General features: G+C 53.9%; 1 protein-coding gene across 3 annotated transcripts in view; it reads left to right on the top strand.

Annotated features, from left to right (window-relative positions):
- IGDCC4 (immunoglobulin superfamily DCC subclass member 4) overlaps window positions 1-15,261 on the top strand; it is a 46,089-nt gene that overhangs the window by 27,024 nt on the left and 3,804 nt on the right. The window contains exons 6-18 of one of the 3 annotated variants that reach the window (XM_080644812.1): window positions 3,609-3,764; window positions 4,530-4,943; window positions 5,475-5,639; window positions 6,173-6,310; window positions 7,207-7,380; window positions 8,348-8,584; window positions 8,729-8,830; window positions 9,689-9,872; window positions 10,559-10,686; window positions 12,723-12,893; window positions 13,141-13,278; window positions 13,959-14,064; window positions 14,542-14,770. In XM_080644812.1, the coding sequence (XP_080500938.1) occupies window positions 3,609-3,764; window positions 4,530-4,943; window positions 5,475-5,639; window positions 6,173-6,310; window positions 7,207-7,380; window positions 8,348-8,584; window positions 8,729-8,830; window positions 9,689-9,872; window positions 10,559-10,686; window positions 12,723-12,893; window positions 13,141-13,278; window positions 13,959-14,064; window positions 14,542-14,770 (2,342 nt within the window). The remainder of the gene's footprint in view (window positions 1-3,608; window positions 3,765-4,529; window positions 4,944-5,474; window positions 5,640-6,172; window positions 6,311-7,206; window positions 7,381-8,347; window positions 8,585-8,728; window positions 8,831-9,688; window positions 9,873-10,558; window positions 10,687-12,722; window positions 12,894-13,140; window positions 13,279-13,958; window positions 14,065-14,541; window positions 14,771-15,261) is intronic. The other 2 variants (XM_080644813.1, XM_080644814.1) reach the window with 2 other exon arrangements.

The following is a 15,261-nucleotide window of genomic DNA, read 5'->3' on the forward strand; positions in this document are numbered from 1 at the left end:
TATCTTTCCTCCTGCAGGAGGGTGTGCAGCACAGGGTCTGGGAGCACACCCACACGGAGTCAGGTCTGCTCCTTTTTAATCCTGACGCATGTGACCTGTCCCTCACTCTTGATTGGAGCTCAGGCGCATAGTCTTTCGCGATTGGCTAATTCAAAGGGAGGGGTTGGCCTTTGCCATTTCAAGATGGCGGACCCCAGGGAGCTGCAAGTCATGCGGCCAACATGGTGGCTGCCAAGTCACTCAGTTCAAAATGGCGGCTGTCTAAACTGTTCTTTGACAGAAAAGATGACTTGTTTATTCTCACAAGAGGAAGGGCCAGGACTGTTGTTCCCAGGAGGCAGATGCAGAAGCTGAGGCTGAGAGGCAGGTGGAAAACCAGGACCCAAACTGTAGAGCTAGTCCTCCTTCTGCTATACCACTCCCTAAAGTCATGTATGGAAGAAATGCCAGTATTACTATTTTTTTCCTAAATATATTTTTACTGATTTCAGAGAGAAAGGGAGAGGGAGAGATAGAAACACCAATGATGAGAGAGAATCATTGATCAGCTGCCTCCTGCATGTCCCACACTGAGGATCGAGCCCACAACATGGGCATGTGCCCTGACCAGGAATCGAACCAGGACCTCCTGGTTCATAGGTTGACACTCAATCACTGAGTCATACCAGCAGGGCACCAGTATTATTTTTGTTTCCATTTGTCCATAAGAAGTGACTTGTCCCAAGCTGATGGCAGAAGTAGTCTTAAACCTAGTCCTCTTTATCCTTCTTCTCTAGCCCAGTCTGTTACCCCACACTACCTCCTTTTTGCAAGTTTGTATGTCACAGTCAAGAGTACATAAGGAAAAATAATGAGCCAAACAACTACGTACCTCTCCCATCGATCTAATGAGATAGAACAGTGCCAGAATCTTTGCACCTCCATTACCTACATGGCCTCATTGGACTTGTGACACTTGCCGAGTTAGGGGGGTCCCAGGGCTGGCAGGGACCTCATACTATTATTGGGGTAAGCCTGTGATGTTGCCCAGAAGTTCAAATATCAACATTTCTCAAATATTGACCATGCACCAGAATGACCCCAGGAACTTGTTAAAACTGCAGACTCCTTCCCTTCACACCTAGAGAGTTGTAACCCAGGAGTCAAGTGCCCTAGGTCTTTGCTACTGAAAGTGTGGTCTTTGGATCTACCACCTGGGCCTACTTAGAAATGCAAAATCTGGGTCCTGCCCTAGGCCTCTGCATATCAGGGTCCCCTGCAATTCCATCATTCATGTGTAACAACAAGGATTTGAGAATTGCCGCTCCAGAGGATCCTGATAGCTGTGGTTTTGGGAACTCACTTGGAGAAACTCAGCTAATAACACTCCTGGACAGAGGCTGGGATGAGAAAGAACCCAAAATGACTTTATTCCTGAGCCTGGGCACAGTTATTTTTCCACTAAATCAGGGAAGGGACTTTTGTTTTATTTTCTTCTTATTGCAAACGTTATATGTGTTCACTGTAGAAAACTGGCGAAAAGCAGAAACAGAAAACATCTCACCATTCAGAGATACAAACTGTTAACATATGGGTGTATTTTCTTCCAGATTTTTTTTCTATGCACATGTACATTTCCCCTTGAAATTGAGAGTATGTTGAATTTACAGTTCCAAGTCCTATTTTCATTCAACAGTATCTCATTAGCATTTCCCCATCTTTAAAACTTTTTCAAAAAATAATTATGACTCTACTAGAGGCCTGGTGCATGGATTCGTGCACCGGTGGGGTCCCTCAGCCTGGCCAGCGATCAGGGCTGATTGGGGTCAGCTGGCTGGAGGGAGGCACCATGGGAGGTTGGCCAGCCATGGGAGGTTGGCTGTGGGAGTGCACTGACCACTAGGGGGCAGCTCCTGCATTGAGCATCTGCCCCCTGGTGGTTAATGCCCGTCATAGCAACTGATTTACTGGTCATTCAGTCATTCAATCGCTTAGGCTTTTATATATATATATAGACTGGAGGCCTGGTGCACAGGATTCATGCACTGGTGCAGGGCATGGCCTGTGGGGATTGGCCTGCTGTGGGAGCACTGCTTATCCTGGTCATCTGAGCGGCTGTGGACCCACCCTCTGAGCGGCTGCTCCCCACTCATCCCAGTCAGCCCAGTGGCGCTGCCAGTGTTGGAGCACACTGACCACCGGGGGCAGCTCCTGTGTTGAGCGTCTGCCCCCTGGTGGTCAGTGTGCATCATAGTGACTGGTTGGCTGGTTGTTTCCCTGTTCAGTCACTGGGCTTTTATTATCCTATCTAATAAAACAATAATATGCAAATTGACCATCACTCCAACAGACAAGATGGCTATCCCCATGTGGACACAAGATGGCCACCACAATATGGCCAGCAGGGGAGGGCAGTTGGGAGGGACCAGGCCTGCAAGGGAGGGCAGTTGGGGGCGATCAAGCCTGCAGAGGAGGGCAGTTAGGGGTGACCAGGCCAGCAGAGGAGGGAAGTTGGGGGCGACTGGGCCTGCAGGGAAGGGCAGTTGGGGGGGACCCAGGCCTGCAGGGGAGGGCAGTTAGGGGTGACCAGGCCTGCAGGGGAGGGCAGTTAGGGGCAAATAGGCTGGCAGGGGAGCAGTTAGGCATCAATCAGGCTGGCAGGGGAGTGGTTAGGGGGTGATCAGGCTGGCAGGCAGAAGCAATTAGGGGCAATAAGGAAGGCAGGCAGGCTAGCAGTTGGGAGCCAGCAGTCCTGGATTGTGAGAGGGATGTCCGACTGCCCGTTTAGGGCCGATCCTACTGGGATCAGGCCTAAATGGGCAGTTGGACATCCCTCGAGGGGTCCCAGATTGGAGAGGGTGCAGGCTGGGCTGAGGGACATGCCCAACCCCCCCCCCCCCGTGCACAAATTTCGTGCACCGGGCCTCTAGTATAGGATAATGTTCCATTATTTGAATATAGCTGTAATGCAATTTTCCAGTTCCTACTGTTAAAATTTTAAGTCCTTTTCAGTTGTCCGCTATTACAGTTAACACTACGATGATCATCCCTGTTCACATCTCCCCAGGACAGGTGCCTGCCCATAAGTGAAATCCCTGGCTTCTAGGTTAAGGTGGAGCCCCTGTATGGCCCTATCAGCATTTACTCTTTCTCCGGCATTGCAACTTATGTCTTTAAATACATTCCCAATATGCTAGGTGAAAATGAACATCTGTATTTTGATGTGCATTTCTTTGATTATGTGAAGTTGAAAGCTTTTTTTATGTGTTTCTTGGCCATTTGTGTTTTTTCCATTCAGGAGTGTGTCCTTGTAAGAAATCAAGTTTAACAACAATGGTAATAGTAGTTGATGAGTGTACTGAGCACCTATTATGTGCCTGCACTGTGCCAGGGGTTCTCACAAACCTTATTCATTCCACCCCCTAGCAGTCCTTCCCGCTAGGGACTATCTCCTTACTTTACAGAGGGAGACACTAAGATGCAAAGACGGTCACTAGGCTAGCAAGTAGGAGAACTGAGATTCCAACCAGGCGCTGTTATGGTCTCATAACCTGGGTGTAGAGGGGCCGCGAGGTCCGGGGCGTGGGTGGAGGGGCAGTCCTCACCCAGCACTCTCCCTTCTCCCTCAGACGGGAAGCCTATCTCCACCGACGTCATCGTCCTGGGCCGCACCAACCTGCTGATCGCCAGCGCGCACCCCGGGCACTCCGGCGTCTATGTCTGCCGGGCCAACAAGCCCCGCACGCGCGACTTCGCCACCGCCGCTGCCGAGCTCCGCGTGCTGGGTGAGGCGGGGTGAAGCTGGGGGAGTGGGTGTGCGGGGAGACCGGATGAGGCGGGCTAGCTGGGACCGAGGGAAGAATAGGTAGGGGGAAGGGAGCAATTGGGTGTTTTGGAGAATTGAGAGACATGATGCCAGAGAGGTAGGGCTGGGGGAGGGGCGGATGTCGGGTTGGTGGGGAAGAGATCTTCGTAAAGCAGAGGGGTGGGGTGGGGAACGGGGTGGGGGAGGTTTGGAGGGGACAGACCACTAGATCATTGAAGGGGGTGGGGGAGGTGGTAGGAGGAGATTGGAGGATGGAGTGGGAAGAGTTGAGTCCGGGAAAGAAGGAGAGGGTGATTAGGGCTTGGGTGATTGGAGGGTGGGGAGGGGTGGTCGGGGTGGGACTTAGGCAATGGGGGAGGGGAGACAGGTTACTGGGAGAGCTAGTGGAACTCTGAGTGGCGCCAAGAAAACGGGAACGGCCTTGCTCAGGACGCGGATAACTGTGGAGAGGGGTAAACCTGGCAGGTGTGGGAGACCCTGGTAGGGGAGAAGGGATTGACAAAAGAGGAAGTGGGACCCAGGAGGAGAGGAGGCTAGGCGGGGCTAGGGTAAATGGGGAGAAGAGGTAGAGCTGCGTTGCACTGGAGTATTTGGGGGAAGGGGTGAAGCAGGGAGAGGTTACAGAGATTGGAGGGGGTGCGGGAGCCAGTTGGAGTATTTGGGGGAGGGCGCAGAGCCCCTAGTGGCCGGAGCGCGCGGTCAGCGTCCTCCTCCTCGCCCCCAGCGGCCCCTGTCATCTCGCAGGCGCCCGAGGCGCTGTCTCGGACGCGGGCCAGCACCGCACGCTTCGTGTGCCGCGCGTCGGGGGAGCCGCGGCCGGCGCTGCGCTGGCTGCACGACGGGGTGCCGCTGCGGCCCAACGGGCGGGTCAAGGTGCAGGGCGGCGGCAGCAGCCTGGTCATCACGCAGATCGGCCTGCAGGACGCCGGCTACTACCAGTGCGTGGCCGAGAACGGCGCGGGCACAGCGTGCGCCGCCGCTCCGCTGGCGGTAGTTGTGCGCGAAGGGCTGCCCAGCGCTCCCACGCGGGTCACGGCCACACCGCTGAGCAGCTCCGCCGTGCTGGTGGCCTGGGAGCGGCCCGAGCTGCACAGCGAGCAGATCATTGGCTTCTCCCTCCACTACCAGAAAGCTCGCGGTACGTCTGCGGGGGTGGGGAGGGAGAGGGGGGACATACCGCAGTAGAGGCCCCAGCTGGACGCGTTGAGGGCGGGACAAGTTGGATGACTGAAGGGTTGCCTGCCCACCTTCTTTGGGGCTAGGATGGGATGGGGCAGGAGCCCACAGGAGACACCCGTGTAGATATGGCTTAGGCCTGGTGCGGAGGGGTCAGTGTGTGTGGCATGTTACTCCTGAGTCACAGTTTATGAGAGAGAAGGGACAGGATGCTTCATCTCCCAGGGAAAATGACTTGGCATTCCTGGAGCCAGCTAGTAAATGCTGCAGGAGTCACTTCAATTGGCTGCCAGAGAGAACTTCCTAACCAGTGGAGGATTAATGCAGTGGCACTAGAAACCAGGGGAGTTTATAATCTCCAGGGCAGATTATCTGGGATGATTTAACTACAAATAGACTATTCCAGAGGCTGGGACAATATGAAGGATCCTTAGATAGCCTCCAGCAGGTGGGCCCTGTGACAGTCCCTTTGTCCCCTGTGTCACCACCCCAGGCATGGACAATGTGGAATACCAGTTTGCAGTGAACAATGACACAACAGAGCTACAGGTTCGGGACCTGGAACCCAACACGGATTATGAGTTCTACGTAGTGGCCTACTCTCAGCTGGGGGCCAGCCGCACCTCCACACCAGCGCTGGTCCACACACTGGATGATGGTAGGGCCTCTGTACCTGCGATGCGCACCTTGGGGTCCAGAGAACTCCCTGGGATGGTAGCTTGGCTTCTCTTTACTAGTGAGTGCCAAGACACTTACCTGCCTTGTGTCATCTCTTGTACCCTAAAAGGGTGGGCAAGGGTTCTATTTCCCAGTTTACAGTGGGGGAAACTGAGGCCCAGAAAATGAGAGTGACTTGCCCAGGGTCAGTAGGACAACTGGGACTTGAGATCTCAGCTTGTGATTCCCTATATCATGTGGCCCTTGACCCCCACATGCCATCCAGTCAGGCAGGGACCCGTGACTCTGACCCACTGAATGTGAAAGATTGTGCCCCAAACCTTTTTCAGGGTGGGAAGGACGTCCCCTCCTCTCCAGCTTGGGGCTCCCCTGAGAGGCTCCCTTTCCTCCCTCAGATCCCGGTCCTGGGCCTACTTCTGACTTGCTGTGTGACCTGGGCAAGTCTCTGACCGCTCCTGGGCCTCACCTTCCCGTCGGTGGAACAGAGCTCACGCTGATGTTCTTCTGTCTCAGTCCCCAGTGCAGCGCCCCAGCTCTCCCTGTCCAGCCCCAACCCCTCGGACATCAGGGTGGCGTGGCTGCCCCTGCCTCCCAGCCTGAGCAATGGGCAGGTGGTGAAGTACAAGATAGAGTACAGTTTGGGAAAGGAAGGTGAGTAGAGGTAGGGTACCGGGTCACCTGGCTGGGAATTGTGTCTGAAAAGTTGGTCAGAGCCTCTGAGGACCTGAGCAGAGTGGCCTGGAGTCTGAGGAAATTAGGCAGCACCAGAGAGTAGGGAAAGGTGAAGGCAGAAAAGAGTGTGGGCTAGGGGTAGAGGTGGCAGGAATGAAAAGAGGGCTAGCTTAAGGCAGAGGGAGGCCTGGGTTCTGGCCCCACCTCCTCTGCAGCGGCAGTGTGTCATCCTGCTGAATCCCTGGCTCCGTTTCCTTATCTTTGAAATGGGGCAGGTGGCCTAGGCGATCCCTGGGGACCCTTCCAGCTCACCAAAGAGCAGATGAGGGATAAGGAGGTGGGGGGTTGCTTGTGGGGTGGGGGAATGGAGCATTGGGGAGGGTGTGTTAGGGCAGATGTCGGTAATCTAGGGCAGGAGTTTGAAAGGAGTAAAAAGTTAGGAGAAGGCAAGTAGCTGGAGAGCCAGGGTGAAGGTGAAGAGGGAGGGAAGGGTGAGGCAGGGGCTTGGGGTGGTTGTCAGGATTCTAAAAGGCAGGCGGTGCCTGGTAGCTCTCACAGCCAACCCTGTGCTTGTGCCCTGTGTGTGTGTGGGGGTTGCGGGGGTGTTATTGACTGCTTATGGGGAAGTGGGGACCACATGCCATGATTCTCCTGACTCAGAGCTGGGGGTGATGGCAATGTCAGCTAGGGTGGGAGGCCCAGGAGTAGGCCTGGAGCCATGGGGTCCATCCAGGCCCTGAGGGGCCAGTGCTGAGAGTGCCTCCGGGCTCTGATGAGCACTGAGGAACCAGATGCAGGTGGAAGAGTCTGGGTGGGGGAGTTTAGGGACCATTGTCTTCAGGTGGCCTCCCAGCAGCCAGTGTTTTCTGTCCCAGCAGATCAGATTTTCTCCAGCGAGGTGCCAGGGAATGAGACACAACTTACGCTGCACTCACTTCTGCCCAACAAGGTGTACCGAGTGCGGATCTCGGCTGGCACAGGGGCTGGCTATGGGGCGCCCTCCCAGTGGATGCAGCACAGGACGCCCAATATGCACAACCAGAGCCACGGTATGGGCCAGAGGGGACAGGACCAGGAGGTGTGTGTGACTGTGTGGGTGTGGGTGTGACCTTGGAACCCAAACCCAACCACCCTCCATCAGAGACCCGCCATGGCTCCCCCTGTTTGACGGGTCAGGGCGGATGGGTGTATAGGTGAAGGGCTGGCTTTTGCAGGCACATCTGGCCTCCAGGGCCCCTTCTTCTGCTGTGTGACCTCCTACAAACCATTCACGGCTCTAAGGCTTCATTTACTTGCAAGCTGAGGAGTGGGGATTGATAATTAATGTATTGCAAACAAAATATTTAGTACACAATAGCTGCTACATAGCAGCTTCTTCCGTAATTACAATTGTTGGTTTTGTTGAAAGGCCCAATGGTAGAGTGATTAAATGCAGACAAAACCTGGTGCATATACTATCTGTGTGACCTTAGGCAAGTTACTTCTCGGAGCGTCCATTTCTTGTAAAGTGGGATAATGGTATTTCTATTATTTTATAGGGTTGTGAGAATGAAGTTAAAATATATGTACAAAGTGCTTAGAACAGTGTCCAACACATAGTAAGTCCCTCACATTTAGGCTTCAAGTAGGGTCCCCACGCCAGGGCTCCACCTCTCCTTGCTGGCCTCAGCAACCCTTGCGACCCTCTTGTGTTGCCAGTATCCATGCATTCATTCCTTCAGAAAGCTTAGAGATCCTGTCCGCCCGCCTCAGAGGTGCTCCTTGCTGACCTCTGTGCACACGCACAGGAGCCATCTCTCCATTCTCAGCACTCTGGGCTTGTGGGATAGTGAGTTCGCCTCTAGATAAGCCCTGGCCTGGCACTTAGAGTGGTGGCTGAGTGGTGATCATTGGGAGGAGGTTGGCAAGGCTCTCACTGAATGCCTCTTCCTCCTGCCTCTTTCCCCCTCTCCCATCCCTGACCTCCTCCTCATTCCCCATCCACTTCCTCCTCCTTCTTCTCATCCTGCTCCCCAGTCCCTTTTGCCCCTGCAGAGTTGAAGGTACGGGCAAGGATGGAGTCCCTGGTTGTGTCGTGGCAGCCGCCTCCTCACCCCGCCCAGATCTCTGGCTACAAACTGTACTGGCGGGAGGTGGGGGCTGAGGAGGAGGATGATGGTGAGAGCCCCCCAGGGAGCCGTGGAGATCAGGCTTGGGATGTGGGGCCTGTCCGACTCAAGAAGAAAGTGAAGCAGTATGAACTGACCCAGCTAGGTGAGGAGGATTGGGGGGTGGCGGGGAGCCAGACAGTGGGGTACTGCATAAGCTGAGTGCAGGAGTTAGAGATGGCATCCTTTCTGGGGAGGAGAGACCCCACAGGTTCCTCTAGCTAGTGAGTGACCCCGTGACCTTCCTTAGTCCCTGGCCGGCTGTACGAGGTCAAGCTTGTGGCATTCAACAAACACGAGGACGGATATGCAGCAGTGTGGAAGGGCAAGACGGAGAAGGCTCCCACACCAGGTGAGAGGGGCTCAGGCAAGGGGTCTGTGTACAACTTCCTTTCCCTTTCCTCTGGGCCAGCCTTGGTGGTCAGGCTGTCTGCTAACCTCACCCACCTCCAAACCCTAGGCTCAGGGGTCCTCATTGAGATCCAGACAGCCTCTGTCATAGAAAGAAGCTCCAGAGTAGGCAAATCCATAGAGATATAAAGTGGATTTGTGGTTCCAGGGGCTGGAGGAAAGGTGAAATGGGGATTCATGGGTAAAAACAAGATTTCTTTTCAAGGTGATAACAATTTTATGGAATTAGATAGTGTGGGTGGCTGCACAACCTTATGAATGTACTAAAAACCACTGTATTGTACATTTTTAAACTGAATTTTATGTGAATTATATCTCAGAAATAAAACAGAAAACAACACTTTTCTATATACTTTACAAATATTAGCTAACAATCCTCATAACAATGCTATGAGGTAGGTACTGTTCTAAGCTCCACTGACAGAAGCGGGAATGGAGACATGAAGCGTTTACATAAGTAACGTCCCCAAGGTCACAGCTAGTAAGTGGCAAGTTGGAATTCGAACCAGGGCAACCTGGCTCCAGAATACGTGCTCTTAATTGCCGTGATTTGCTGCCTCTCTCTTTCACAGTTTGCTATATATATATGACCTTGGCCAAAAAAAAAAAAAAAAAATCACTTAAATTCTCAGGAGCCTCCGTTTCCTCATCTGTGAAGTGGGAATGATGCTACCCAATTCACAGGGTCAAAGGAGAAAGGGTAGAAGAAAATGACTTTAAACTGGGACTGTGAAGCACCATACATTTTTAGGATTACTGTTCTTCCTCCTTTCCCCACACTCTAATTTTCACCTTCCAGACCTGCCCATCCAGAGGGGGCCACCCTTACCCCCCGCTCATGTCCATGCGGAATCCAACAGCTCCACATCCATTTGGCTTCGGTGGAAAAAGCCAGACTTCACCACAGTCAAGATTGTCAACTACACTGTACGCTTCAGCCCCTGGGGGCTCAGGAATGCCTCCCTGGTCACCTATTACACCAGGTGGGAAAGAGGAGCTAAGCCTGTGAAGGGGGGAGGAAGGCAGCAGGTGAGGAGGAGGAGGAGGACCCAGGGGATTCAAAAGCCTTTCAGGCCTCACCTGTTACACTGAGGGAACACTGGGGGTCTGATGACCTGGTGGCGGAAAAGGAGAGTCCATGCGATCCCATCCCTTCACAACAGAGCCTTGTACTGAACTCTTGGGAACATGATGCAGACAGACCTATTCCTTCAATCTCAGAGGGCTCCCAATAGGATGACGAAGAGACAGCCCCGCCACTGTCCTGAGAGGGCCCCCAGTCAGATGGGGAGGCAGAGCCCTGCTCTCAGGAGCTGCTGGTTTGGCAAAGGAAACTGCCTAAAAAGCAATAGATGTGTACATTTGCAGCTAAAGTAAAATTACATCAGTGAAAAGATGCATCACAGATGGTTCCTTGGGTGAAATATGACTCGGGTTAATCCAGGAAGGTTTCCTGGAGGAGGGGCCTGGCTTGGACATTGGTCATGGAGCCTGATACCCTGGGAGCAGCGTCCATGCAGACCTCTCTGTAGGTTCTCTGGCTGGTGTTAGTGGCCCACTCCCGGGGTAGGGCCTGGGCTGGGGCTGGGGGTAGGGGAGTAGATTTGGAGGAGCTGCCCTGCTAGGAGGGCATGCCCGAGATCACCAGTCACATGTCTTGCCTTGGCAGCTCTGGAGAAGACATCCTCATTGGCGGGCTGAAGCCATTCACCAAATATGAGTTTGCAGTACAGTCCCATGGCGTGGACATGGATGGGCCTTTCGGCTCCGTGGTAGAGCGCTCCACCCTGCCAGATCGTGAGTGGCCCCTCAGTCCTGTTACCGCCAATCCACCTTTTATCCCACTCCTTGCCCAGAAGCCCCCTTTTCCGAACTATTCCTCAGAACCCCATTAGGATGTGTCATTTGCTGGCATTCACACAGGCCAGTCCTGTGCTGGCCTTATCCATTTATCCATAAAAGTAATAACATAGGCTTTAGAGGAGTGGCTTCTTTTAAGAGTCTATGCCAAGACCCACTGAGCTGGTGAAGAGGGGCCGGGGAAACGGGGGAGGCAGGTGTCCTGGATTCTGCATATGGGTCCCATCCTGCCTCTGACACACAGGGAGAATTGGGCAGGTTCCTTCCCCACCAGGGCCTCTGTGTCCTCATTTGTAAAAAGAGAGGGTGGGCCTGGCTGGCGTGGCTCAATGCTTGAGCATCAACCTATGAACCAGTAGGTTGCTGTTCAATTCCTGGTAAGGGTACATGCCCGGTTGCAGGCTTGATCCCCAGTAGGGGGCATGTGGGAGGCAGCCGATCAATGATTCTTTGTCATCATTGATGTTTTTAACTCTCTCTTCCTCTCCTTTCCTCTCTGAAATCAATAAAAATATATTTTAAAAAGAGAGAGACAGAGAGAGAAGGTGGGACCATTCACTCTGCAAGTCTGTGACTCTTGAACTCTCTGGAAATGGCATTTGAAGACAAAAGGACTTTTGTTCTCACAGCGGGAGGCTCTTCTGTTCTATTGGCCCTAAGACTGTTCACCTACCCATCTACAGAAGACCTTTGTCCGGGACCTGAAATAGGAAGATGTGTGTGGGGTGGGGTGTGAAGGCCCTCTGGTCTCATGAATTTCCTTTTTAAAAAACTGCTTGCAAATTGTTTCTCACCCCCCTCTAACCTCAGTTATTATGGTCTTAAATTTCATACAGAATTTAGGGAGACCCAATGTTTTCTTTTTTTTTAAAGATATATTTTTATTTACCTCAGAGAGAGATGAAGGTAGAGGGAGAGAGAGAAACATTTATGAGAGAGAAACATCAACATGACCGATTGGGCTGTCCTGCATGCCCCCTGCTGCCTCCTGCACGCCCCCTGCTGGGGATCGGGCCTGAAACCCGGGCATGTGCCCTGACAATACAGTGACCTGGTGCATGGGTCGATGCTCAACCATTGAGCCACACCGGCCCGGCCCAGTGTTTCCTTGAAGCTGACTTTATGACATTGGATCCCCAGCACAAGTGACCAGGCTATAGAGGGGGATGGTTTCTCCTTCTTCAGGTGGGAACACTGGAGCCTGAGAAGTGGAGAGTCACCTAGGGTCAAAGCGGTGGCCCTGTTACACCTTAGCATCCTGGGTTCCCATCCCACCCTCTGTCAGGCCTTGAAGACCTGAACTCCCAAATCTCTGTCCTTCCCAACTCGCCAGTTATCCTGTGTCCCTCCTTCTCACCCTTTTCATTCACCTCCGCCTCCCAGGATCAGCTTCTTCTCTAAAAACAAAACAAACACGAAGTCTGCCAAGGTTGTCCTTCTCACATTGGGGTGCCCATCACTCTGTAGGACCTGGGGGCATGGACACAGGCTACACAGAGCATCAACCAATTTTACTTAAAGATTTGGGGTAGCAACCAGAGTTAGGAACTTTAAATGATCATTTTAGACACTATTTTTATATTAAATTTTGCCATGGAATAGATGGCAAATTTAGTGCGACAGTTTAAAGTAAAATGTAAGCCTTCCAAAAATTTTTGAGCTCTGCCCCCAGGTCCCTAGAACGCCAGACAGTCTCCTCGACCTCGGAAATATCTGGGTGCAGAGGTTTAGGGAGCTCTACTCCAAGGAGTGGAGAAGAGTTGCAGGGAGGGGAGGCATGGTGGTAAAGCCCCTTCCCAAAAGTTTTCCAGAAAGTGCCCCGTTAGAGACCAGACCTCATTTTGCTTTGTGGTTTGTGGTTTGTTCCAATGAAGGAGGGAGAAGGCCATAACCTCACGCCCTGTCTCACGACTGCCCCGGGGCTGGGGCTCCCAGTGATCCCGCCTCTACCCTTCTCCTCCTCTGCACCCCAGGACCCTCGACGCCCCCATCGGACCTGCGCCTGAGCTCCCTGACGCCGTCCACTGTTCTGCTGCACTGGTGCCCCCCCACGGAGCCCAATGGGGAGATCGTGGAGTATCTGATCCTGTACAGCAACAACCACACCCAGCCCGAGCACCAGTGGACCCTGCTCACCACGGAGGGTGAGGGCTCCCGCCCAGGGGTATTGGAGCAGAGCTTCCCCACCCACCTCCCCCTTCCCAGCCTCTCCAGAGGCTGGATTAGTAAGTAGTGAGAGTGCCACTGGGCCCTAGGTGTTCTAAAAGGAACAGGCAGAAGCCACTGCCTGAGTGGGAGGAGCAGACTTTCTCAGTCCAGCTTCCAGCCTATCCCTGCATCCACCCCCACTCAACCCAGAGCCCTGCTCTCCCTGCTTCCCCCGCCTCCCAGGAAACATCTTCAGTGCTGAGGTCCGTGGCCTTGAGAGCGACACTAGGTACTTCTTCAAGATGGGGGCCCGCACAGAGGTGGGGCCTGGGCCCTTCTCCGGCCTGCAGGATGTGATCACTCTCCAGGAGAAACTCGCAGGTAAGAGGGCAGAAAGGGAGGTTGGGTCCATCCTGGGGCAGCCGAGGTCCTCAGGGACCCCTGGAGCTGACTTGTAACCCTAAAGTCATCTCTTCCAAGGCCCTGCCTCCAAACAGCTGCCCTCCTAGTTTGGTGCAGAGAGGACAGATGTGAAGGAGAAATTGGTGTGGTTTAGTTCAGTGGTGATTCGGTTAGAGGTCAGATTTGGGGGAGATTGCTTGGATTAGAGGGCTGGCTTGGAGAGGTGATGAGCTTTAGGGGGGTGTTGGGGGACAGCAGGACTGGTTATGTAATTTGCAGGCCCGATGTGAAATGAAATTGAGGGTTTTTTAAAATTTTTAAAGTAGGAAGAATTTCAAGATGGTGACAGCACAGCGTTAAACCAAGCACAGAGCCCTTCTAAGCATGGGCCGTGCCACTGCACTTACTGCACCCCCCGAAACCAGCCCTAGGCGTCAGGCAAGCAGGTTGATGGGGAGGGACAACAGCTTTCAGATGTCCAGTGGGAGAGAGGTCGCTGTGGTCTCTGTGAGGCTGTGGGCCCCTCCTGTCCTTGCAAAAGAAGATTTTGTTCAAGCCAGTGGTCCCCTGAGGAAACCACTGATAGAAGTCCTGATCTAGGAACCCTGGGCCTTCTCCTGGCCGTGACCTGTCCTGTCCCCTCTCTTTCCCCCAACCAGACTCCTTGGACGTGCACTCAGTCACGGGCATCATCGTGGGTGTCTGCCTGGGCCTCCTCTGCCTGCTGGCCTGCATGTGTGCTGGCTTGCGCCGTGGCCCCCACAGGTGGGCGAAGGAACCAGTCTGACCGTGGAGAGCAGAGATTTCCAGAAGGGCTGCAGAGATGAAAGAGCAGGGAAAGTGGCCATGACTTGCCTTAGGCACCCCCAGAATCCCCATTAAAGTTGCGTCTCTGGAATGAAGGGATTAGGGGTAATGTTCTCATGAGAGTGGGGATGGCTTTAGGGGAGCCCCCTCAACAAGGGCATGCATAGGCAGAGCTGTCTGTCTCCCATTTTCTCGGTAGCTGCCAGCATCCTGGAAGGAGGGAATCCAAATCTCCAGATGCCCGGAGCCAAGGGAGGAAGGGGCCCATTTGCAGCGTCACAGCTGTTTTGAACAAACAGTTAATTACTCATTGCACAGACCGGAAACCAAGTCCTAGAGATGGACAGGAACCCGCTCAGGGACATAAGCTGGACTAGTTCGCAGTCCCGCCCCCACCTCTCACTCTCTGACCACTGTGCCCATCTTCCCTTCCAGGGAAGCCCTCCCAGGCCTGTCCTCCACCGCCACTGCTGGGAACCCCGCGCTGTACTCCCGAGCCCGCCTTGGACCCCCCAACCCCCCAGCTACCCATGAACTGGAGTCCCTTGTGCACCCTCGTCCCCAGGACTGGGCCCCACCACCTTCAGACATCGAGGACAGGGCTGAAGTGCACAGCCTTATGGGTGGCGGAGTGTCCGACTGCCGGGGTCACTCCAAGAGAAAGGTGAGCCTGGAGCCTAGGCAGGTTAGTCCCATACTGGGGCTCACTCCCAAATAGGTCACCAGGGGGCGCAAGAGCACAACGGGTAACCCGGTGGGAGAACCTACACCCCACCCCTTCCTCTGGGCCAGCTGCAGAAGAAAAGGCACTGTCTCTCCCTCCATGAAAAGGTTGGCAGGGCTGGGAAGCAGATGGGCCCCGGCAGAATAGGTCAGCCTGCTCTCATGGAAGGAGAGGAGGACCCCCGATAGGCTGTTTGCAGGTGACTCAGGGTTTCCAGAACCCCCAGACCCCTCATCCTAGGAGCTGGGGAAACCTCTAAGAAGATCCAGCCTCTCCAATATGGGGAAAAGAGGATGATCAGCTTGGCTGTAGCCAAATGGAACTGGGACCTGGATAAGGTGGGAAGGCTCCCGCCGTGCTGGCAGTGGGGGCTCATCCCACCTTCTCTGACCAGCCTGCTCAAAGCCCTTAGTCCTTCCTCACCTTTTCCC

Source organism: Plecotus auritus (genome assembly GCF_963455305.1).
Source record: "Plecotus auritus genome assembly, chromosome: 1".
NCBI lineage: Eukaryota > Metazoa > Chordata > Mammalia > Chiroptera > Vespertilionidae > Plecotus > Plecotus auritus.